We start from the raw sequence: 26,065 nt of genomic DNA on the forward strand, positions 1-26,065 counted from the left end.
GTAAATAATGGAATCTGGTACTTTCGTTTTTGGTAAAACGTCACAGAAGTAAGAACGAAAGATGAAAGGGGGAAGAGCCCGCGAGAGGAGTTCGCACGGTTCATCGAGACGCGTGTGCCACTGGAGGATCGTGGTGGAAAACTTTCTCAGAAATCCTCATCTCGATCTCGTACCGAAAGTATTCCGCTCGCTTGCAGACGCTGGTCTAGAATGCGCGCGAGTCGGGCGCGCGGCGAGTTCGTGCGTGGCTAACGCGCTCGATCCAATCGTCCGGGTGATAACCATAATCACGTAGTGGCTGGGTGTACCGAACGTGTCCGCGCAAAAATCGCGCCTCCGTCCACGTGGAGAGGATGCTGGCAGGCGAACGTGGTCGTCGTGGATCAACCTTTCTCTGCACCATCGACTTTCGATACGTTAAACTCGTGGCTCAAAGAAGTCCACAATCGAACTCCATCTTGTCAGAGAAGTCACTTAACACTTGATGGACAGGTCAAGTGAATTTACGGTTCCCCACTGTGACTTCCTAGGGTGGGCCACCGTAGATTTACCTTTCTTATTTTTATTTTCATTGCGTTAGTTTTTCATGTTTATTTATTTATAACGTAGCGTTATTCAAATTCAAGTAAAAACATAAATCTACGTGACTGGTCCGTTAAGTGTTAAAAATATCGTACTTTGTTCTGAACCGAGATTTAGAAGGTCATCGACTTCTTAACAAACTGTTAAATGGCGGCTTATGCAGCACTTGAAAATGACGCAAACAAATTCTAGCACTACGTTTACGGACTGCACCCTTCAATCTGAAAGATTTCGATAATAATAATAAATAAAGATTTAAAGTTAATTTTTCAACAAAATTACGAATTCAGACATTTTATTTGATCTTCCTTTAGACCTGTGTCTAAACAATTATTCGAGACTGTCGACAGATTACTTATACAGTGGATCGTCGATACATGTCGCACAATTTGAACTGGACGACAGTTATACAGTGAAGGTACAGAAATTTGATCGACTCGAAGCAAAACTCGCTCCAACAATATTTACACTACAGAATGCGAAACGAATCAACTGAGAAGTTAACGTGGGTGATTCCAGAAGCAGAATTCTAGACCACCCCCTTAACTGAGCAGAGATCGCTGCAACTGTCTGTGTATAACCAACCTACTCCACTTCCAATTCTACTTGGCTCTATAAATATTACTCGAACGTTAATATCCGGGAATAAAGATGTCCTCGAGTATAGCGAGTTTCTAAGAAGCACGAACCGAGTTTGTTGTCTTCGCGTGGTCGTTTGAACGGTTCGAATTTTTCAGATATCGCCGTCAGTTTTCCGATGAAACGAGATCGCCGCGGTGTTTCGCGGAACTGCTCGTTCCAGGAGCGCAGATCGGTGATAAGAGCTCCCGATAACGGGTCTTCGGCGGGTGGGCGTACGTTACGCTCGCAGGAGCGATCGAAAGTATCTCTTCCAGTTATATTGATCGTCGATCCGAAGCCGAGTATTCGATATTCCGTTCTCGGCCGCGATGGAGTAGAAAGAAAGCCGATCTATCGCCTTCAGAAACACGTTCTATCCGCGACAATACATCCAACGAAATACTAACTGATCCCTCGTAATATAAAACTAAATCAAAAATATACATTATAATTTTTCATGCTCCGTTAGGAGGAAAATCGAGTTGGAATTATCTAATCACAATCTGCTTTAATTTTATCACTGCAAAATATTCTTCACCTTTCCTATTAAAAAAGTTTTTTGTTATGATCTAACAACCCCTTTAAACAACTTGAAAATTCAGAATATTGGTTCCTTTAGATATCTCTGTGATAAATCTTGCAAATTTTATAATCGTTCGAAATTATTTCTCCGTTCAGAGTCTATCTGGCTGAAAAATAGAGATCCAAATCGTTTCGTTGCAATTGATTGCACGAATTTTCTGGCGCCCATTTTTAAAAAATTGTGCCTCCGGAGACAGCTTCCACGTTTGTTCCGTATCTTCTGATCGCGATACACGCTGAACGACGTTGAAGTACGACGTACAGGTGTGTAACGCTTAGGCTCGTGGAGTCCACGAGCGCGATGCTCGATCGGTCGTTCGAAACAATCCAACGCGCTCGGCCGCGTGCTCTCTTATCGGCGCAATTAAAGCTCAGAATAAGTCATCGAGGCTCGACGGACCGTACGAGATGTCTCGACGACTCGAAGATCTGATAATTAGTTGAGTGGAAGCACTCAAGGGAGTCTAACTGCCAAGTAATAATTTTCTAATTACAGAGAAAAGTATTTCGTTTGATCACTCTATACGGATCAATGACATTTCGCTATTTAGATGAATAATGCACCATCAAAAAGCGCTTTTTAATGATCTTGTTTGGATAAAAATTCCAAAATGAAGGAAGAACTTTTTTTAATTTTGATTTATCGTACGGGTAACGCCACTAGTTGTAAGAATAATTATAGAATGAAGTATTTCATTATGAACAGATGTTTAAATTTTAAAAAGCATGGTTAGACACTAAACACCGGGACTAGTGTCCCTCTCCGCCATTGCTAATCAGGAAGAGGTAGTGTCATAAACACGGTTCGTTTCAAACGAGGAATATTTAATATTAATTAAAATTTTGTCTGTTTCGCCTCGACTCATCAATTCTATAATTGGACACTGATAAGAATTCATTTTGTTTTATTCGAATTAGTTAAATGTAAAGAATTGCGAATACAGATTTCTGTTTAACACCGTACGACACTCGAATAATAATATTCAAAATAATATTCAAACTGATACAAATATGATGATATTTGACTAATAATATTCAAATAAATATACTCGAGTGATAATATTTAAATAGTAAATATCCAATAACGATGCTCGAATAACGACGTTCCAAAGCTCAAATATTCGCCAGTACTCGAATGGTCGTAAAATATTCGAATTCCAAATTGCTCGAGCGGGTCTCGGGTCGTCCCGAATCGTCGACTGGCGGCGGTTCATCGTGTTTTTGCTCGTCGCCATTAAACGGCGTCGTTTTAAAGTATACTTTAGTGCCGCGTGACCGTTCGTAATCTATTAACGGGGCTGAGAGCCGTCACGAATTTAAAACGCCTCGGCCGATGAATCGAGAAAATTGAAAATCCCCCGTTCCGACGTACACTGGCGTCGTTTTTGTTGCATGACTCCGCGGAACTCGATTGCTTGTTTAAATTACGACGTGGCGTTTTTGTTACGGTCGTTTCTCGAGATCCGCGGCGCTGGTTCGCCGGATTGACCGCCTCCAGTGAGGTAATAACGGATTCCTGTGACATTCGATGTTCCGTGCGATTAGCAGCCGACCTTTACTACTGTTTTATTTGATATTTACGCGACGAGGTACGCGACCGTCGGGGCATTGCTGTGTCGTTACTCTCCGCGACAGTGTGATTTGCTGACAAGGTGAATTTACGGGAAGCTAATAAATTTTACTACGTGTCGTCGGCGTCGTTACAGCCACTTACGAATAGCTTCGGTCGTACTGTTCGGGAACAGTCAATTCGACTCTCGTTTCTCACTCGACTGTGCAATCTTATTTGCACGCGGTGAATTCGCTTCCACGACCTCTCTGTTACCGTGAAAGATCACGCTGCGACACCTGGCTGAAATATATTTCAAAGAAACGTTCGGGGCAAATCTTCTTGCTTGAACATGTTCATTGAATGTATAATTATATCGAATGTAACGAAACTAATTGTGAGCATAACATTACAAAGCGCGTCGTTTTGTTGGAATTTTAGTATATTTAGATATCTCTTGCAAAAATTATGAGTAGTGAATGACCCAGGTCAATTAGCATTTATTTTTAATTCTCATATTATTACCATCGCTATTGCCAACATATATTTCCATGTACAGTGTGTTCACCCCAGAGAAACATTCTAATGAGAGATTCTAAAGGCCAAAATAAGACGAAAATCAAGAATATCAATTTATTCATTGAGGTTTAGTTAAAAAGTTATTAACAAAATTATTGTCAAAAATTATCAATACAATTTGACCCCATACTTGAATTTTTTTCTCGAAAGTGAATAGGATTTCGAGAGTATGTCTATTCACAAAAAATGATTGCAATTGACCCCCGCCACCGAAAATAATTTTTCCAGAACGATTTGAAATGATTTTTTTCGTCGAAAAATTTAGGCGCCTGTCGACTTTTCTTAAAAATTCGATTTTGTTGTATCTTTTCGTTGGTTGACGCTGTATGGATAAGTTGTTTAAGACTTTTTTGTAGATATCCATAGGCCCTACTTCAGAGAGAAATTTCAATGAGATCGATTCACTATTGTACGAGTTATGGCCGCTTGAAAATTGGCCATTTTTATGGGGTTTCTCACTTTATGGGGTTAAGGAGCAACTTTCCAAATATTTTTGCAATTGCTACATATTCTACACCAAAATACGCGTTGTTTGCTTTTTTAAACTTCAAAATCGTCCAATCCGTCCGGGAGTTATGACGTTCCAAAGATTCGCATGAAATTTCTGTGAAGCATTTCAGCTGCAAAAATACGATTTTGTTGTGTCTTTTCGTTGGTTGTCGCTGTATGGTAAAGTTGTTTAAGACTTTTTTGTAGATATCCATGGGCTCTACTTCGGAGAAAAATTTCAATGAGATCGATTCACTATTGTACGAGTTATGGCCGCTTGAAAATTGGCCATTTTTATGGGGTTCCTCACTTTATGGGGTTAAGGAGCAACTTTCCAAATATTTTTGCAATTGCTACATATTCTACACCAAAATACGCGTTGTTTGCTTTTTTAAACTTCAAAATCGTCCAATCCGTTCGGGAGTTATGACGTTCCAAAGATTCGCATGAAATTTCTGTGAAGCATTTCAGATGCAAAAATACGATTTTGTTGTGTCTTTTCGTTGGTTGACGCTGTATGGAAAAGTTGTTTAAGACTTTTTTGTAGATACCTATGGGCCCAACTTCACAGAAAAATTTCAATGAGATCGATTCACTATTGTACGAGTTATGGCCGCTTGAAAATTGGCCATTTTTATGGGGTTTCTCACTTTATGGGGTTAAGGAGCAACTTTCCAAATATTTTTGCAATTGCTACATATTCTACACCAAAATACGCGTTGTTTGCTTTTTTAAACTTCAAAATCGTCCAATCCGTTCGGGAGTTATGACGTTCCAAAGATTCGCATGAAATTTCTGTGAAGCATTTCAGCTGCAAAAATACGATTTTGTTGTGTCTTTTCGTTGGTTGACGCTGTATGGGAAAGTTGTTTAAGACTTTTTTGTAGATATCCATGGGCTCTACTTCGGAGAAAAATTTCAATGAGATCGATTCACTATTGTACGAGTTCTGGCCGCTTGAAAATTGGCCATTTTTATGGGGTTTCTCATTTTATGGGGTTAAGGAGCAACTTTCCAAATATTTTTGCAATTGCTACATATTCTACATCAAAATACGCGTTGTTTGCTTTTTTAAACTTTAAAATCGTCCAATCCGTTCGGGAGTTATGACGTTCCAAAGATTCGCATGAAATTTCTGTGAAGCATTTCAGCTGCAAAAATACGATTTTGTTGTGTCTTTTCGTTGGTTGTCGCTGTATGGTAAAGTTGTTTAAGACTTTTTTGTAGATACCTATGGGCCCAACTTCACAGAAAAATTTCAATGAGATCGATTCACTATTGTACGAGTTATGGCCGCTTGAAAATTGGCCATTTTTATGGGGTTTCTCACTTTATGGGGTTAAGGAGCAACTTTCCAAATATTTTTGCAATTGCTACATATTCTACATCAAAATACGCGTTGTTTGCTTTTTTAAACTTTAAAATCGTCCAATCCGTTCGGGAGTTATGACGTTCCAAAGATTCGCATGAAATTTCTGTGAAGCATTTCAGCTGCAAAAATACGATTTTGTTGTGTCTTTTCGTTGGTTGTCGCTGTATGGTAAAGTTGTTTAAGACTTTTTTGTAGATATCCATGGGCTCTACTTCGGAGAAAAATTTCAATGAGATCGATTCACTATTGTACGAGTTATGGCCGCTTGAAAATTGGCCATTTTTATGGGGTTTCTCACTTTATGGGGTTAAGGAGCAACTTTCCAAATATTTTTGCAATTGCTACATATTCTACACCAAAATACGCGTTGTTTGCTTTTTTAAACTTCAAAATCGTCCAATCCGTTCGGGAGTTATGACGTTCCAAAGATTCGCATGAAATTTCTGTGAAGCATTTCAGCTGCAAAAATACGATTTTGTTGTGTCTTTTCGTTGGTTGACGCTGTATGGGAAAGTTGTTTAAGACTTTTTTGTAGATATCCATGGGCTCTACTTCGGAGAAAAATTTCAATGAGATCGATTCACTATTGTACGAGTTCTGGCCGCTTGAAAATTGGCCATTTTTATGGGGTTTCTCATTTTATGGGGTTAAGGAGCAACTTTCCAAATATTTTTGCAATTGCTACATATTCTACATCAAAATACGCGTTGTTTGCTTTTTTAAACTTTAAAATCGTCCAATCCGTTCGGGAGTTATGACGTTCCAAAGATTCGCATGAAATTTCTGTGAAGCATTTCAGCTGCAAAAATACGATTTTGTTGTGTCTTTTCGTTGGTTGTCGCTGTATGGTAAAGTTGTTTAAGACTTTTTTGTAGATATCCATGGGCTCTACTTCGGAGAAAAATTTCAATGAGATCGATTCACTATTGTACGAGTTATGGCCGCTTGAAAATTGGCCATTTTTATGGGGTTCCTCACTTTATGGGGTTAAGGAGCAACTTTCCAAATATTTTTGCAATTGCTACATATTCTACACCAAAATACGCGTTGTTTGCTTTTTTAAACTTCAAAATCGTCCAATCCGTTCGGGAGTTATGACGTTCCAAAGATTCGCATGAAATTTCTGTGAAGCATTTCAGCTGCAAAAATACGATTTTGTTGTGTCTTTTCGTTGGTTGACGCTGTATGGGAAAGTTGTTTAAGACTTTTTTGTAGATATCCATGGGCTCTACTTCGGAGAAAAATTTCAATGAGATCGATTCACTATTGTACGAGTTCTGGCCGCTTGAAAATTGGCCATTTTTATGGGGTTTCTCATTTTATGGGGTTAAGGAGCAACTTTCCAAATATTTTTGCAATTGCTACATATTCTACATCAAAATACGCGTTGTTTGCTTTTTTAAACTTTAAAATCGTCCAATCCGTTCGGGAGTTATGACGTTCCAAAGATTCGCATGAAATTTCTGTGAAGCATTTCAGCTGCAAAAATACGATTTTGTTGTGTCTTTTCGTTGGTTGTCGCTGTATGGTAAAGTTGTTTAAGACTTTTTTGTAGATACCTATGGGCCCAACTTCAGAGAAAAATTTCAATGAGATCGATTCACTATTGTACGAGTTATGGCCGCTAGAAAATTGGCCATTTTTATGGGGTTTCTCACTTTATGGGGTTAAGGAGCAACTTTCCAAATATTTTTGCAATTGCTACATATTCTACATCAAAATACGCGTTGTTTGCTTTTTTAAACTTTAAAATCGTCCAATCCGTTCGGGAGTTATGACGTTCCAAAGATTCGCATGAAATTTCTGTGAAGCATTTCAGCTGCAAAAATACGATTTTGTTGTGTCTTTTCGTTGGTTGACGCTGTATGGGAAACTTGTTTAAGACTTTTTTGTAGATATCGATGGGCTCTACTTCGGAGAAAAATTTCAATGAGATCGATTCACTATTGTACGAGTTATGGCCGCTTGAAAATTGGCCATTTTTATGGGGTTTCTCACTTTATGGGGTTAAGGAGCAACTTTCCAAATATTTTTGCAATTGCTCCATATTCTACACCAAAATACGCGTTGTTTGCTTTTTTAAACTTCAAAATCGTCCAATCCGTTCGGGAGTTATGGCGTTCCAAAGATTCGCATGAAATTTCTGTGAAGCATTTCAGATGCAAAAATACGATTTTGTTGTGTCTTTTCGTTGGTTGACGCTGTATGGAAAAGTTGTTTAAGACTTTTTTGTAGATATCTATGGGCCCAACTTCAGAGAAAAATTTCAATGAGATCGATTCACTATTGTACGAGTTATGGCCGCTTGAAAATTGGCCATTTTTATGGGGTTTCTCACTTTATGGGGTTAAGGAGCAACTTTCCAAATATTTTTGCAATTGCTCCATATTCTACACCAAAATACGCGTTGTTTGCTTTTTTAAACTTCACAATCGTCCAATCCGTTCGGGAGTTATGGCGTTCCAAAGATTCGCATGAAATTTCTGTGAAGCATTTCAGATGCAAATATACGATTTTGTTGTGTCTTTTCGTTGGTTGACGCTGTATGGAAAAGTTGTTTAAGACTTTTTTGTAGATATCTATGGGCCCAACTTCAGAGAAAAATTTCAATGAGATCGATTCACTATTGTACGAGTTATGGCCGCTTGAAAATTGGCCATTTTTATGGGGTTTCTCACTTTATGGGGTTAAGGAGCAACTTTCCAAATATTTTTGCAATTGCTACATATTCTACATCAAAATACGCGTTGTTTGCTTTTTTAAACTTTAAAATCGTCCAATCCGTTCGGGAGTTATGACGTTCCAAAGATTCTCATGAAATTTCTGTGAAGCATTTCAGCTGCAAAAATACGATTTTGTTGTGTCTTTTCGTTGGTTGTCGCTGTATGGTAAAGTTGTTTAAGACTTTTTTGTAGATATCCATGGGCTCTACTTCGGAGAAAAATTTCAATGAGATCGATTCACTATTGTACGAGTTATGGCCGCTTGAAAATTGGCCATTTTTATGGGGTTTCTCACTTTATGGGGTTAAGGAGCAACTTTCCAAATATTTTTGCAATTGCTCCATATTCTACACCAAAATACGCGTTGTTTGCTTTTTTAAACTTCAAAATCGTCCAATCCGTTCGAGAGTTATGGCGTTCCAAAGATTCGCATAAAATTTCTGTGAAGCATTTCAGATGCAAAAATACGATTTTGTTGTGTCTTTTCGTTGGTTGACGCTGTATGGTAAAGTTGTTTAAGACTTTTTTGTAGATATCCATGGGCTCTACTTCGGAGAAAAATTTCAATGAGATCGATTCACTATTGTACGAGTTATGGCCGCTTGAAAATTGGCCATTTTTATGGGGGTTTCTCACTTTACGGGGTGAAGGAGCAACTTTCCAAATATTTTTGCAATTGCTCCATATTCTACACCAAAATACGCGTTGTTTGCTTTTTTAAACTTCAAAATCGTCCAATCCGTTCGGGAGTTATGGCGTTCCAAAGATTCGCATGAAATTTCTGTGAAGCATTTCAGATGCAAAAATACGATTTTGTTGTGTCTTTTCGTTGGTTGACGCTGTATGGAAAAGTTGTTTAAGACTTTTTTGTAGATACCTATGGGCCCAACTTCAGAGAAAAATTTCAATGAGATCGATTCACTATTGTACGAGTTATGGCCGCTAGAAAATTGGTCATTTTTATGGGGTTTCTCACTTTATGGGGTTAAGGAGCAACTTTCCAAATATTTTTGCAATTGCTACATATTCTACATCAAAATACGCGTTGTTTGCTTTTTTAAACTTTAAAATCGTCCAATCCGTTCGGGAGTTATGACGTTCCAAAGATTCGCATGAAATTTCTGTGAAGCATTTCAGCTGCAAAAATACGATTTTGTTGTGTCTTTTCGTTGGTTGTCGCTGTATGGTAAAGTTGTTTAAGACTTTTTTGTAGATATCCATGGGCTCTACTTCGGAGAAAAATTTCAATGAGATCGATTCACTATTGTACGAGTTATGGCCGCTTGAAAATTGGCCATTTTTATGGGGGTTTCTCACTTTACGGGGTGAAGGAGCAACTTTCCAAATATTTTTGCAATTGCTACATATTCTACACCAAAATACGCGTTGTTTGCTGTTTTATACTTCAAAATCGTCCAATCGGTTCAGGAGTTATGACATTTTAAAGATTCGCATGAAATTTCGGTGAAGCATTTCAGCTGCAAAAATACGATTTTGTTGTGTCTTTTCGTTGGTTGTCGCTGTATGGTAAAGTTGTTTAAGACTTTTTTGTAGATATCCATGGGCTCTACTTCGGAGAAAAATTTCAATGAGATCGATTCACTATTGTACGAGTTATGGCCGCTTGAAAATTGGCCATTTTTATGGGGTTTCTCACTTTATGGGGTTAAGGAGCAACTTTCCAAATATTTTTGCAATTGCTACATATTCTACACCAAAATACGCGTTGTTTGCTTTTTTAAACTTCAAAATCGTCCAATCCGTTCGGGAGTTATGACGTTCCAAAGATTCGCATGAAATTTCTGTGAAGCATTTCAGATGCAAAAATACGATTTTGTTGTGTCTTTTCGTTGGTTGACGCTGTATGGGAAACTTGTTTAAGACTTTTTTGTAGATATCGATGGGCTCTACTTCGGAGAAAAATTTCAATGAGATCGATTCACTATTGTACGAGTTATGGCCGCTTGAAAATTGGCCATTTTTATGGGGTTTCTCACTTTATGGGGTTAAGGAGCAACTTTCCAAATATTTTTGCAATTGCTACATATTCTACATCAAAATACGCGTTGTTTGCTTTTTTAAACTTTAAAATCGTCCAATCCGTTCGGGAGTTATGACGTTCCAAAGATTCGCATGAAATTTCTGTGAAGCATTTCAGATGCAAAAATACGATTTTGTTGTGTCTTTTCGTTGGTTGTCGCTGTATGGAAAAGTTGTTTAAGACTTTTTTGTAGATATCTATGGGCCCAACTTCAGAGAAAAATTTCAATGAGATCGATTCACTATTGTACGAGTTATGGCAGCTTGAAAATTGGCCATTTTTATGGGGTTTCTCACTTTATGGGGTTAAGGAGCAACTTTCCAAATATTTTTGCAATTGCTCCATATTCTACACCAAAATACGCGTTGTTTGCTTTTTTAAACTTCACAATCGTCCAATCCGTTCGGGAGTTATGGCGTTCCAAAGATTCGCATGAAATTTCTGTGAAGCATTTCAGATGCAAATATACGATTTTGTTGTGTCTTTTCGTTGGTTGACGCTGTATGGAAAAGTTGTTTAAGACTTTTTTGTAGATATCTATGGGCCCAACTTCAGAGAAAAATTTCAATGAGATCGATTCACTATTGTACGAGTTATGGCCGCTTGAAAATTGGCCATTTTTATGGGGTTTCTCACTTTATGGGGTTAAGGAGCAACTTTCCAAATATTTTTGCAATTGCTACATATTCTACATCAAAATACGCGTTGTTTGCTTTTTTAAACTTTAAAATCGTCCAATCCGTTCGGGAGTTATGACGTTCCAAAGATTCGCATGAAATTTCTGTGAAGCATTTCAGCTGCAAAAATACGATTTTGTTGTGTCTTTTCGTTGGTTGTCGCTGTATGGTAAAGTTGTTTAAGACTTTTTTGTAGATATCCATGGGCTCTACTTCGGAGAAAAATTTCAATGAGATCGATTCACTATTGTACGAGTTATGGCCGCTTGAAAATTGGCCATTTTTATGGGGTTTCTCACTTTATGGGGTTAAGGAGCAACTTTCCAAATATTTTTGCAATTGCTCCATATTCTACACCAAAATACGCGTTGTTTGCTTTTTTAAACTTCAAAATCGTCCAATCCGTTCGAGAGTTATGGCGTTCCAAAGATTCGCATAAAATTTCTGTGAAGCATATCAGATGCAAAAATACGATTTTGTTGTGTCTTTTCGTTGGTTGACGCTGTATGGAAAAGTTGTTTAAGACTTTTTTGTAGATACCTATGGGCCCAACTTCAGAGAAAAATTTCAATGAGATCGATTCACTATTGTACGAGTTATGGCCGCTTGAAAATTGGCCATTTTTATGGGGTTTCTCACTTTATGGGGTTAAGGAGCAACTTTCCAAATATTTTTGCAATTGCTACATATTCTACATCAAAATACGCGTTGTTTGCTTTTTTAAACTTTAAAATCGTCCAATCCGTTCGGGAGTTATGACGTTCCAAAGATTCGCATGAAATTTCTGTGAAGCATTTCAGCTGCAAAAATACGATTTTGTTGTGTCTTTTCGTTGGTTGTCGCTGTATGGTAAAGTTGTTTAAGACTTTTTTGTAGATATCCATGGGCTCTACTTCGGAGAAAAATTTCAATGAGATCGATTCACTATTGTACGAGTTATGGCCGCTTGAAAATTGGCCATTTTTATGGGGGTTTCTCACTTTACGGGGTGAAGGAGCAACTTTCCAAATATTTTTGCAATTGCTCCATATTCTACACCAAAATACGCGTTGTTTGCTTTTTTAAACTTCAAAATCGTCCAATCCGTTCGGGAGTTATGGCGTTCCAAAGATTCGCATGAAATTTCTGTGAAGCATTTCAGATGCAAAAATACGATTTTGTTGTGTCTTTTCGTTGGTTGACGCTGTATGGAAAAGTTGTTTAAGACTTTTTTGTAGATACCTATGGGCCCAACTTCAGAGAAAAATTTCAATGAGATCGATTCACTATTGTACGAGTTATGGCCGCTAGAAAATTGGCCATTTTTATGGGGTTTCTCACTTTATGGGGTTAAGGAGCAACTTTCCAAATATTTTTGCAATTGCTACATATTCTACATCAAAATACGCGTTGTTTGCTTTTTTAAACTTTAAAATCGTCCAATCCGTTCGGGAGTTATGACGTTCCAAAGATTCGCATGAAATTTCTGTGAAGCATTTCAGCTGCAAAAATACGATTTTGTTGTGTCTTTTCGTTGGTTGTCGCTGTATGGTAAAGTTGTTTAAGACTTTTTTGTAGATATCCATGGGCTCTACTTCGGAGAAAAATTTCAATGAGATCGATTCACTATTGTACGAGTTATGGCCGCTTGAAAATTGGCCATTTTTATGGGGTTTCTCACTTTACGGGGTGAAGGAGCAACTTTCCAAATATTTTTGCAATTGCTACATATTCTACACCAAAATACGCGTTGTTTGCTGTTTTATACTTCAAAATCGTCCAATCGGTTCAGGAGTTATGACATTTTAAAGATTCGCATGAAATTTCGGTGAAGCATTTCAGCTGCAAAAATACGATTTTGTTGTGTCTTTTCGTTGGTTGTCGCTGTATGGTAAAGTTGTTTAAGACTTTTTTGTAGATATCCATGGGCTCTACTTCGGAGGAAAATTTCAATGAGATCGATTCACTATTGTACGAGTTATGGCCGCTTGAAAATTGGCCATTTTTATGGGGTTTCTCACTTTATGGGGTTAAGGAGCAACTTTCCAAATATTTTTGCAATTGCTACATATTCTACACCAAAATACGCGTTGTTTGCTTTTTTAAACTTCAAAATCGTCCAATCCGTTCGGGAGTTATGACGTTCCAAAGATTCGCATGAAATTTCTGTGAAGCATTTCAGCTGCAAAAATACGATTTTGTTGTGTCTTTTCGTTGGTTGACGCTGTATGGGAAACTTGTTTAAGACTTTTTTGTAGATATCGATGGGCTCTACTTCGGAGAAAAATTTCAATGAGATCGATTCACTATTGTACGAGTTATGGCCGCTTGAAAATTGGCCATTTTTATGGGGTTTCTCACTTTATGGGGTTAAGGAGCAACTTTCCAAATATTTTTGCAATTGCTCCATATTCTACACCAAAATACGCGTTGTTTGCTTTTTTAAACTTCAAAATCGTCCAATCCGTTCGGGAGTTATGGCGTTCCAAAGATTCGCATGAAATTTCTGTGAAGCATTTCAGATGCAAAAATACGATTTTGTTGTGTCTTTTCGTTGGTTGACGCTGTATGGAAAAGTTGTTTAAGACTTTTTTGTAGATACCTATGGGCCCAACTTCAGAGAAAAATTTCAATGAGATCGATTCACTATTGTACGAGTTATGGCCGCTTGAAAATTGGCCATTTTTATGGGGTTTCTCACTTTATGGGGTTAAGGAGCAACTTTCCAAATATTTTTGCAATTGCTACATATTCTACATCAAAATACGCGTTGTTTGCTTTTTTAAACTTTAAAATCGTCCAATCCGTTCGGGAGTTATGACGTTCCAAAGATTCGCATGAAATTTCTGTGAAGCATTTCAGCTGCAAAAATACGATTTTGTTGTGTCTTTTCGTTGGTTGTCGCTGCCTGGTAAAGTTGTTTAAGACTTTTTTGTAGATATCCATGGGCTCTACTTCGGAGAAAAATTTCAATGAGATCGATTCACTATTGTACGAGTTATGGCCGCTTGAAAATTGGCCATTTTTATGGGGTTTCTCACTTTATGGGGTTAAGGAGCAACTTTCCAAATATTTTTGCAATTGCTACATATTCTACACCAAAATACGCGTTGTTTGCTTTTTTAAACTTCAAAATCGTCCAATCCGTTCGGGAGTTATGGCGTTCCAAAGATTCGCATGAAATTTCTGTGAAGCATTTCAGATGCAAAAATACGATTTTGTTGTGTCTTTTCGTTGGTTGACGCTGTATGGGAAAGTTGTTTAAGACTTTTTTGTAGATACCTATGGGCCCAACTTCAGAGAAAAATTTCAATGAGATCGATTCACTATTGTACGAGTTATGGCCGCTTGAAAATTGGCCATTTTTATGGTGTTTCTCATTTTATGGGGTTAAGGAGCAACTTTCCAAATATTTTTGCAATTGCTACATATTCTACACCAAAATGCGCGTTGTTTGCTTTTTTAAACTTCAAAATCGTCCAATCCGTTCGGGAGTTATGACGTTCCAAAGATTCGCACGAAATTTCTGTGAAGCATTTCAGCTGCAAAAATAAGATTTTGTTGTGTCTTTTCGTTGGTTGACGCTGTATGGGAAAGTTGTTTAAGACTTTTTTGTAGATATCCATGGGCTCTACTTCGGAGAAAAATTTCAATGAGATCGATTCACTATTGTACGAGTTATGGCCGCTTGAAAATTGGCCATTTTTATGGGGGTTTCTCACTTTACGGGGTGAAGGAGCAACTTTCCAAATATTTTTGCAATTGCTACATATTCTACACCAAAATACGCGTTGTTTGCTGTTTTATACTTCAAAATCGTCCAATCGGTTCAGGAGTTATGACATTTTAAAGATTTGCATGAAATTTCGGTGAAGCATTTCTGGCCTCGCATTAGATTTTCGGTGAAGATTTTTTTTCTCGTAGGTGGTTAGGATTTCGAGGATATTTCTATTCACAGAAAATGATTATAATTGACCCTCGCAACGAAAAATAATCTTTTGAAAATGGTTTGAGATTTTTTAATTTCACCGGACAATATTAGGGTCAGTATGAAACTTTGAACGTTAATAACTTTTTAACGAAGCCTCATTCAACAAATTGGTCTAGATTTTCGTGTTGTTTTGGCCTCTATTGTCTTCCATTCAAATTTTTCTTCCATTTAAAGTAGGTGGCGTATATCAGAACGATTGAAAACAAATGACATACATACATATCGTAAAAGACGGTATTTTAGGCATATTTGGAAAAAATTTGGTTACGATACGGTAGTTTTTGTCAGTTTTATACGTCTTTGAATATGAAAGAAAACAGTTACGTACATTTTGTACCTGTCCATTTTGTGTAGGGAATTGTTTTTACCATAGGTCGATGCTTGACTACGGTCGTGGACATTCAGCCATCGAATCGTAAAGTTTCGTGGTAATTTTCCGATTTTCCTCGGAGGGGCCCGTGGTGGTCGGCGAGGCTTATTTTCCACGGTTGACGTTTACGAGCCGCCTGCGCAGGAAAAATCTTCGAGATGTAATTGCTACGTGCGTTCCAGCGCGTTACGGTGCGTTTGCACGGGCGCGTTTACTGCTTTCCCGTACGTCGGTTCGCACGACGTCCATCGAACGTTTTAGCATCGCATATTAGATCGTGGCTACGTGGCCGTAATTAAAGTTGCAAGAAAATTCACGTGCAGAGCAATACATTATTAAAAAATGATTCCCCCTTCTTCGGAAGCCAGCATCGAGGATAATATCTCTTATGAAGGAGTTACTCTTCAAACAATAGTTGTTACTTAAGTGCAAATAGCTACAACACTCTCTGATCTATCAAATTTAATTAAACAATTAGCCAAACTCTTCATCTTCAACAGTCGTACACTGTAGAGCTCCCATAAAAATGAAGTCGGAAATTATAAAATAAAAATATGGTATATGTACTATCCCTCTAAAAGATCTATCAAAATACTATCTAGATTCTTGAGTAACTACAAAAAAAGATATTTCTCCGATGCAAAGGTTATGTTTTGATTTCTGAGAGCAAAAAGTGGCCCTCGGAAGGGCGCACTTTCTGAATCGCCCAGTACGTTATTGATATACATCCTGTCTCATTATGCGATTCAGGCCTGACGATTGCGCCATTCAAACGGACCGATTAGAGAGAGCAGCCTTACGACAATAAGCCCCATAACGAGGCAACGGGGAATCGTCGACAACAGTCGCGCTCGCTGATTAATGGAATCTTCGATCGCGCGATAATTCACCGTCTGATTAATTCGACGATTACTCCACGCTCGGTCGACTACGAAATAGTGATTCGATCCGATCGATCGGACAGGATATTTCGACGCTGATCGATCGAATAATAATTCGTCGGGTGTTTAGAGGAGGCGCGCTTCGGGGGAACCGATTCCCTCGCTCGATCGGTGCCCCAAGAAACGTGAATAATTGAATGAAAGTACACGCGGCGGGTGATGACTCGCGGCGTGATTAATTAAACGATAATTCTTCGTTTCGCTGACCGCAATACGGGCGCCCCGGTCGAGATCCCAGCCGGCCCGATTAAGGAATAATTACTCGATCGGGGATCGCGCGTGTCGTTCCATTGGCGTGGCTCCCGAGCATTCGAGAGTAACTATCGCCGGACTGAATTTCTAAGTCGGTCATGATATCTCGCTTTGATCGGACATCGTCGGAATCTTTTGTTGCCGCGTCCGTCCGTTTGATCCACCGATCACGCTCGAGGCGTCGTTAACCTTTTTACGCCGATATTTCGCCAACCGCGGTAACTCTAATCGATCGTAAACGTTTGTTTCTGATGCTCTAATCGCGTATTCTAACTCCAGCGAGAAAATTATTGAAACAGAGAGCGAAGAAAAAAAAGTATTAATGTATATGCGATCTTCTAAGCATTACTTTATGATTTACATTCGTTTCTGATAATTTAAAATTGTTAATAATGATTACATATTTACATTATAGAATCTCCTACCTCTTACGTACACTTTGTGAAGCATCAAACTTCATACGACGACGTGTATGACTGGTCACAAGTTCTTGATGTCAAGTATCAAAATTATGAAGCCACCCACTCGTCATCAAGCCTTATAAATTAAACACATTTTTACATTTACGAGGTATTCGTAAAACAAATCTACTTTTTTCGTGCCCATTTTTTGTACGAATAAATTTAAATAAAATTAAATAGCATATGTGTGAAAAATTATTTGGAATTAAACCGTAGGTCAAGTTAATCCCCAATTTATAGTTTTGTTTTATCGGTTAACAATTCATATTTTGATTTAAATTCTCTTAAATAGACCTTTACAGCCTTTACCTTAACAGTTGCTTCAAACGGACCATTGTAAACTCGAATTGCTCATCAATAAAGATTTTATCTAGGTAGACTCCCGGGGAGAAATATTTACCGTGGCAACAACAGGGTCCAAGCTCGATAAATTTCTAATCAGAAAGGTAGAAACGCGGCAAATTTGCCACTTTCACAACGGCGGCGAAACGCTGGACGTTCCCAAGCGCGCGCGGATGAACGGATAGTCGATTCTTCGCAATTAGTGCCGTGGAAAATCCGCGACGAATAAAGCCGCGCGAAAACGGGCGAGGCGCATCGATCAGTCGGGGAGGAATTATCGATTGGCCTCGGCGAAACCTTAGCCGGACAGCTCCTTGGGATCTGGGTCGTACCCTGAATTCTACCTGCGTGCACGATATCCACCTCTGCCGCGTAATTGCTCACGTAGCCGGGCCGCGGCGTTCAACAGCCACCTAAAACGACGCCCGAATCCGTCATTATCGAGTATCGAAAATTACAATGTTCCATTTCACCGTGTATCAACCGATTTTTACACGCTCTTCTTCGAACACCATCACTCTTCGAACCCCGAAACGCTTACGACTCGAGAAACGCGCCAAAGTACTCGAAAATACCAAGAAATTTCCGACATGGATTCGTTTACCCTTAAGTACAAATCATAATTGAGAAGACCTTTCTGTGGTAGAATACGTATGAAAGCAAAGAAAGAACATGTGTTTTATTTCTATAGTTCCTATGGTTTCGTATTCTTCGAAATCTAATCATCGAATTATAAAAGTATTTATCGTTCCAATATTCTATAGTTTCATCTGTACCATTTATGGAAAACTGGAAAATATCGTTCTTTAATTTTTTTGATTATGATACTTTCAAAAAATTTGAAGAAATTATATATTACTAATCGTAATAATCTGCTGAAACTATAATAACATAAACACGATCGATCGAATATTTAAAACAATAATCCAAACAAATATCGAATTTTTAAAACTCTGTAAAACATGGTCGTTAACTTGAATACAAAATTGACTTTTATCATGTTCATTCCCTTTTTATCCAAATAAGAATTTTTCCCCTATCCCCGTCTCTAATTATGAAACAGAACCGTCTCGCTTAATATTTAATTTACAACTTCTAGATCACAAAGGGAACGATCCAAACGGATACAAGCACGCATAATCTACTATCTATCCAGTTCTAGGCTTCGCAATCGTTTCGATATAAATTCGCCGTTAACAAGCCGCGACTAATAATGATCGAGCCAAGAACGGGTCGTGTTAGGTCTTCAATTATCGTCGTCCACGGCTAACACAATGAACAAAGTACCGCAAACCGTGCATAGATAATTAGCCTAATGCCTCGTCTTTGCATAAGTGCGCCCATTATCATAACTCGTCTACGCGTCTCGAAGGGGATGTAAGCTTTCTGTCGATGAATTATCGTGGACAGATGGTTCTTTTCAGCACCGTGCTGCACCACGCGGTCAGTCACACCCACGCAATGTGCACGGGGGCCTAACCAGGAGGTACCAAAGCCGTTTTTCAACGCGGTTCATCCCCTGCCACCGTCGCGATGATGAAACGCTTCCTCTCCGAACCACGGGTTCCGCGAAATCGATGTTAGTCGGACGTATTGATTATGCCACACGAACGTGTCTTCGAACAAACCGTATTGAACGTCTCTAGTTTCTTCGATTATTATTTTTAAACTGGACTTTGCAATATTGATACAAAAACGCCCCATTTCGGTACTGCAATTAATTCTTAGACAATGGAGTCCAATTTGACCCAAATTTAAATTGTATTATTTTACATTCCACTATAAGGTTTTTGTTATTGTTATTTATTAAACGTCAGATCGTCGCGATCGAGGGACAGATCGTCGACATAAATTCAGATCGACAGATTTCTTCCGATAAACGGTTACCAGCGATGTAATTTGTACCCTCGTCCCTGATGGAGTAGGAAACAGCAACAAATTAATAACTCGCCGGCCCGTTTAGCGTCGATTCGATTTAATCGCGCCGCCGGAGCCGGCGTTTCACGGGGCGGGGAAATTAGAGCAAATGGAGGCGTGTATCCTCGATACGACGATCGTTCGGACGCCTCGGAGCGAAGAAAAGTTTCCTGAGTACGTTACACCAGTGATTCCTAACCAGAATACTTCTTAGCTGGTTCGCGAACGTTCGAAAAAATATCAAATAAACTGTTTACAATTTTAAAAATTACTTTGTTTTATCTAAAACCGTGTTTAAAAACCGAAGATTCGTTCTTAGTAAACTGTGATACAAGCCCAAACTGATTGGGGCAGGTTAAGAATTTTTTATCTAATAAAAATGTTGGATAAAGTATTTGTTAATTCAACGAAGAAATTTCTTTTCACGTGACTCAAGATTCAATTTATTTTTTTCCCGTATCCGATAATAATAATAATTCACAAACTTTCGCCACGTGTTTATTCATGATCAAAAACCGTACCAAATTCACTTTCCATAAACTGAGTTGTTCGTTTAAAAAGATTCAGAGAATCTTCTTTCACAGCAGCGACGTTGAATATTTAAAGTTAGGGAAAGCAGGCGATATCGAGTCGTGCAGGCTGTGTTATTAAAATAAATTACCGGGATTAAATACAAAATATTCTTATTTATAATTACAGTTTTTATTAAAATAATCTCCGTCGTGCTTGACACTTTCTCGACCAACGGTGAACCGACTGCATTTGCCGTAATGCGGCTTGGTAACCTTCAATCAAGATGATAATAATTGACGGTGTACAGTCAGTTATCGTGATTATACGGTGTGTCTTTATGAATCGTAAAATCTGATCGCGAAATCAAATTATCCAGAAAAACAAATCCTCAGCGTGTAATTAAAAAATCCATCGCGTTCGTTTATTGCGTTGACTGTCATATATAATTTTTTCGCGTAAAATTTATTACTTTATTGTGATTCGTATTTACTCGTAAGTGACTATATAACTATACATTTAGAATTATCGAGTAATATATTACTGTCGTTTAGATTTTCAAATCTTTGAATATATATTAGCTTCTTTTAATTTTGTATAAGTGGTAGTAACATATATTTCGACATATATTTGAAAACTTTACGGTTAAGTGGAACGTATTACCATAAATCATTTAGATGCCGTTACAGCACGGCAATAAGCGTCATTATAAATACGTACAATATAATACGATGCGTATAATGAATCGATGGAAGTAATCAAAACATTTTTTTAATGCACGATTCGACCTCGGTGAATCCTTTTAAAAGCGTAATGGGTTAAATTAAATTTATAAGAATGTTGAATTCACTCGATTTAGGTGTTCGATTTTAAACAGATCCAAACAAATATTTTATAAAATCCAGTACAATATTGTTTAAAGCTAGAAAATGATAGGAAAAGATAATAGAATATTTGTTGATATAAAAATACTCTAAATAAATAAGCTTTGAAGCCTCGAGTCAAGACTTTAAAGTTCGTTTTTACAATATTGCATTTTTAAATGTTTAATTGTGTTCACGATTTCTGGTACGAACAGCTGACGTGTAAAAAAGTTAAGAACCACTGCGTTAGATGGTCGGGTAGCTTTCGAAACAGTAAAATCTCGGTGTGGTTCGATCGATCCGTTCTTGAACCCTGGAGAACGTCGCTGACGCTTCCTCTTCCTGTTCGTCCCGCCTCTTTTGGGCGAGCATGGTCGTCGTTTCAACGTGGCTAATCGGCGACAAAGCGGCTGCTTTGCCAACTATGGCATTACAGTTACTAAACCTCTCTCTTGCTCTCACACGAGACTATATTTCTACCTGAAGGGATTCGAGTGAAAAGAATGCGAGTTCATTGCCATAATTGAACTTATTTTCCCATCAGTAACGACTCTACAGAGTCAAAAATATAATGTGCCATTAACGAGAGTGGGGGGAAAAAAACTTTGAAAGAACGAATGCACAAAACTTTACAGACGCAGCTATCAATAAAAATTCTTCCTCAACGATCAAAGGATCCCCAATTAGTAAAGAAATTGTCTAGAAAACGAGAGATCCGAGCTCAAGTCCCCAATCAAGCAGTTCAATCAGTTTTATCAGTTTCTACGCCTACTGTTTCAGTTTACATATTCATGAATGAAAAGGATGCCACATTAATTACGATGTCTCGTACTTTTTTCTTATCCTCGACGAAGTCTAGACATTTCGGAAGTGTCTAAGAAAAACTCGATTGTGAGACCGCGAAACGATAACAGCCATAATTACTAAACTACAGAACTCTCTCTGAACGAAGCGTATACGAACACGTACCGCGATAATGGAAAAGAAGAGGACGCGTAAGATAATTTTATTTTTTCAAGAACACGATTTCAGCGACACGCCGGCCGTGTGAAAATCGTTGGCGAAAACGCAGCGAGTTTAATTAAATAGGAAGTCGGAAACGAGAAGAGTCGACCGGCTGTCGGAAGAATACGAGCTTGGCAAGGGACGAGTGTGTTTAAGCTGAAATTCAAACATGCGAACGGGGAAATTGTCGCAGAGTTAACGACTCGAGCGATTACTCTGAAGTACATGCAAGCTTATTATTCTCACGATACAAAATTACTTCCGCAATGACGATCTTCTCAGCCCTGTTTCCTACCTCGACAAAAATGGCTGAACAAATATTAAAAATAACTTTCAGGATACTCTCGTTTGCTCGTTATCGTTATATACGATTAACACGTTCACTGCCAGATCGAAACTATACAATATTCTACAAAAGTAAAAATTTTGATTTTAGACCACTTTAAACTAGATAACCTAAAATTTGTTTCGGTACTTATTTTCGTAACCTCGTTAAAATTCACAAATTCTATCCAAATTTATTTCCCTCAACGTCCTAACTTGAGAATTAATTTTTCTAACATCGTAATGAACGTGACAATCAAAGTGTTAAATAATAAAATAATAATTAAAAATACGAGATTGTTATTGAATGAAACTCCGATCAAATCAAATATTGAACGATCTCGATGCTTTGGAACGCGTCGAAACGAATTTCAGAGCCGTGAAAATCGAGCAAATAGTAACTGTGCGAACTTATGCGAGCGGTACACCACCGTTGCCGGCGGTTCTAGAATTTTTCCGAGGCAGCAAACGCTTTCAAACTTCTCACAGTCGCAGGCCACCTTCCTTATTCCGCGGTGCTCGGCGCAAAAAGCGACAAGACGCCGAGATGTAACGACGCAGGGATTAATTCACTCAATCGTGCCGCAAAAACACGCTACCATTCGCGGCAATTAAAACAGATAACTCCCGACGTCGTTATCTCTACCCTATCTGTTCCCCTTCTTGGATGTTGCGTGGCAGCGATTACCTCGCTCCCGGGCGCTTCTTCTTCCTGCTTCGTCGGCGAAGAGAGCTTCGTACAACTAATCGGCGACAAAGCGGCAGCTTTGCCAACTACGGGGAAACAGTTAGACATCCTTGGATCCCACCAGCCGAGAACCAGCGACGAAAAGAGGTTGCAATGCCCAGAAGGAGAATACGAGGATGGGAACACCGAGAAGACGATTTTCGGATCAACGAACAGACGTTGGAAATGAATGACTGGGATTTGTTTATTCTGGACAGCGTGAATTTTGGCACAAATAATGGGGGAAAGTATAAATTCTGGTAAAGTTATGTGAGATTTGGGATCAGAGTTTAAATAGAAGTCGAATGGTAGTGATCAACAGATTTTTACGTTAAGAAACGAGATACTGGATGATAGGGTTTCTTTTTTTAATACACACCATTTTGTTCGATTGGTTAATCCAGTAACTAACAAGCAACTTTAATTCCTAAATCGTATGAATTGCGTATATTTAATTCCTTCAATTTGTAAACATCAAAAGCAAAACGAGGATTCTCTATTTATTCGACTGGTCTCACTCGATGCTCGTCCAGATCTAGTCTCACGAGCCACACAAGCTTGCAATCGTTTATATCGTATCTCAGATACCTTGTATCCTCAACATCGAGTTCCATAATTCTACGGTAGCTCGCGTTGGGCCCCACTAACGCCAAGTCGTATCTAATTCTAAGAAACATCCGCTGCTCCCATTGAGTCCCACAGTTTAGTAGTTGTTTATACCGACTCCCAGGGGTCTTATTTCACCCATATTAAGCTCCATCGTGTCCTGTAGGTACTGTCCGTGCGAAGTTCTACAATTCTATAGTCGTAGTCTGAAGAATCCCGCGTCCATATCTAGTTCCGGAGCTCTTGCGTCGCCTGATTCGAGTCTTACGAGTCTCACTCGTTTACGTTCACGAGTCCCATGAGTCCCATATCGCCTATATCCAGTCCTCAGCAAGGCAATGAGTCCCAAGTCGAGCATCTGGGCCCTACACGAGATTCTGCGTTTCCTTTCATACGTCAGTGTATTTCGGAGCATATTGTCTCAAATTACCTACTTTGCAGGATCTTTCGAACGTTTTCACTTTAAAACTAATTGGAAACGCTAAACAATTTTGGAGTCATCAGTCGTGCATATGCAAAGTTATACAATCCAAACGATTCGACTCACACAGTTCTGTCAAATGTCTTTCTTGGATATTATGAGGACTTCAGAAAGTAAACACATAAGAATCTTCACGCTCGAACGACTGTCGTTTCAAGTGTATAGAAAAATTGGTGGCGTAGAATTTACTGTAATTGTGTGACGATATTTGTCGAGGGTTCTTGGGGGCCCATTTTGAACCGCGGGGTTAATCGTTGACAAAGCACCAACGCGGGAATACAGTTAGATAGCCGAGGATCCGGCCAGCTGAGAGTCTCGAGGAAAGGACAAACGCAGGACGCGGGAAGGAGGGGCGCGAGAGAATGGCGCGTTCTCGTGGCGGTATCGCTGGAACGGAGAGAAGCGTCCTCAAGCACGTAAATAGATGCGGCAGCCGAGGATGCGGGGGCGTGTGAACCGAGCTTAAGAGGCCCACGTGGCGGTGGGTGTGTCCCGGCTTCCGCATACTCCTCCGCGGTCAACGCGCGTTATCTTTCGCAGCGACAGCTGGAATAGTAAGTCGCGCGTGTCGCAAGCCACCGACGATCGCCATTTCTGCGCCTCCGAGGGCAGCATTAATGGCAAAATTACGTTTGTGGGCCCGTGAAGACGACCACAACGGTATATAATATACAAGAATTTATCTTATCACAAAAATAAAACGGGTGAGTACACTCGATGATTCGTGAAAACAATGGAAACGTGGTACAAAAAATGGCCGAAAATAGTAAGATTGGATCGCGGTCAGGAGCATGTAAATGATAGTTTAAAGAAGTTAGAAATTAATTTATTCTCCAGATTAGATGTCAAAGAAAATAGAGCTAAATAGGACTCTTGAATTTTAACACTAGAACTGCCAAAACAGTCAAAATTCATAATTTCTAATGAAAATTGCAAAAAATTTACTCGACTGGATTTTTCAAAATTTACCTTTGTTTTTTTTTATAAGAGAATGAATAAACATTTATTTCCATTGCATTATATATTTTTGAAGTATCTATCGTTTAAATTTCTTTGGTACAAACACGCTATTATTGTCGGTGCTTCTATTGTTAAGGAGGCTGTACAAATAAGTTCTGTGACAAATTGTGGGTGTTCTAGTTTCCAATTCTTTGAGAACAAACTTTCAGTTTCGTGGACAATTTGAGGGGTCTGGTATGGCAATCGACTAAACTAGTAATAAAACCACTCGAGTTCATAAGCATATAGCGAAGTATCAAGCAAGTGTATTTACTAGAATTTTTAGTAGCATTATTAAAATCGAAAGATCCACTATCATCGTGATTCACAATCAATTGCTGGTATTATTTTTTTTATCGTTCTATTACCCCGTACGAATTGTCAGAGCTTTCGGAAAGATAATAATGATATTTTGGAATCATCTGAAGACATGAACGAAAAGAATGGTGAAAAGATGGAGTTTTTAAACTTACCAGGAAGTATGAGGCCGCACGTGAGAACGTGTTCCGGTACGTCGTGAATGGTCCTGGGCGCTACCACGTCGTCGACTCTCTTTTTCGTTCCTGAAACAGGAGACAACAGGGATCTCGTTACTCCCGCATCCTTTACGAATCCGATATCCGTCCGCGTTTGTATCTCAATCGGCGACGGAATCGTATACCAGCAGATTTCGGTAATCTGATATAACACCTCACAGGGGTTTGCGTAAAATCCTTTCGTGACAGTTGCACAAATATGACCGCGACTCGCTCGAGAAAGGATATCGAATAACTTTCCCAACCCCGATTCGGGCGAAGCGAACACCGAAGGAACAATAAACTGCACGTTTTCGCGCTATACAGTCTGATTGGCGCGTCTCGATCGCTGGATCCTTTCGTCGAGCGAGTCTTGATCGAATTCGACGCAACAGGCGATTGATTCACACTAATATCGACGACGAAATTACATTTTTAATTCGAAACAATATATCTTTATAGTCAGAGCTACGCAATTAATCTCATAGGAAATCGATCGCTAGATCCTCTTGTCGAGCGAGTCTTGATCGAATTCGACGCAACAGGCGATTGATTCACACTAATATC

The 26,065-nt window shown here is 38.9% G+C and overlaps 1 protein-coding gene across 5 annotated transcripts in view; it reads right to left on the reverse strand.

Annotated features, from left to right (window-relative positions):
* LOC143342924 (uncharacterized) overlaps nt 1-26,065 on the reverse strand; it is a 432,164-nt gene that overhangs the window by 158,981 nt on the left and 247,118 nt on the right. For all 5 annotated transcript variants that reach the window (XM_076767255.1, XM_076767256.1, XM_076767254.1 and 2 more), the window contains exon 6: nt 25,457-25,546. In XM_076767255.1, the coding sequence (XP_076623370.1) occupies nt 25,457-25,546 (90 nt within the window). The remainder of the gene's footprint in view (nt 1-25,456; nt 25,547-26,065) is intronic.

The sequence above is a fragment of the Colletes latitarsis genome, chromosome 6 (assembly GCF_051014445.1).
Source record: "Colletes latitarsis isolate SP2378_abdomen chromosome 6, iyColLati1, whole genome shotgun sequence".
In the NCBI taxonomy this organism is placed as follows: Eukaryota; Metazoa; Arthropoda; class Insecta; order Hymenoptera; family Colletidae; genus Colletes; species Colletes latitarsis.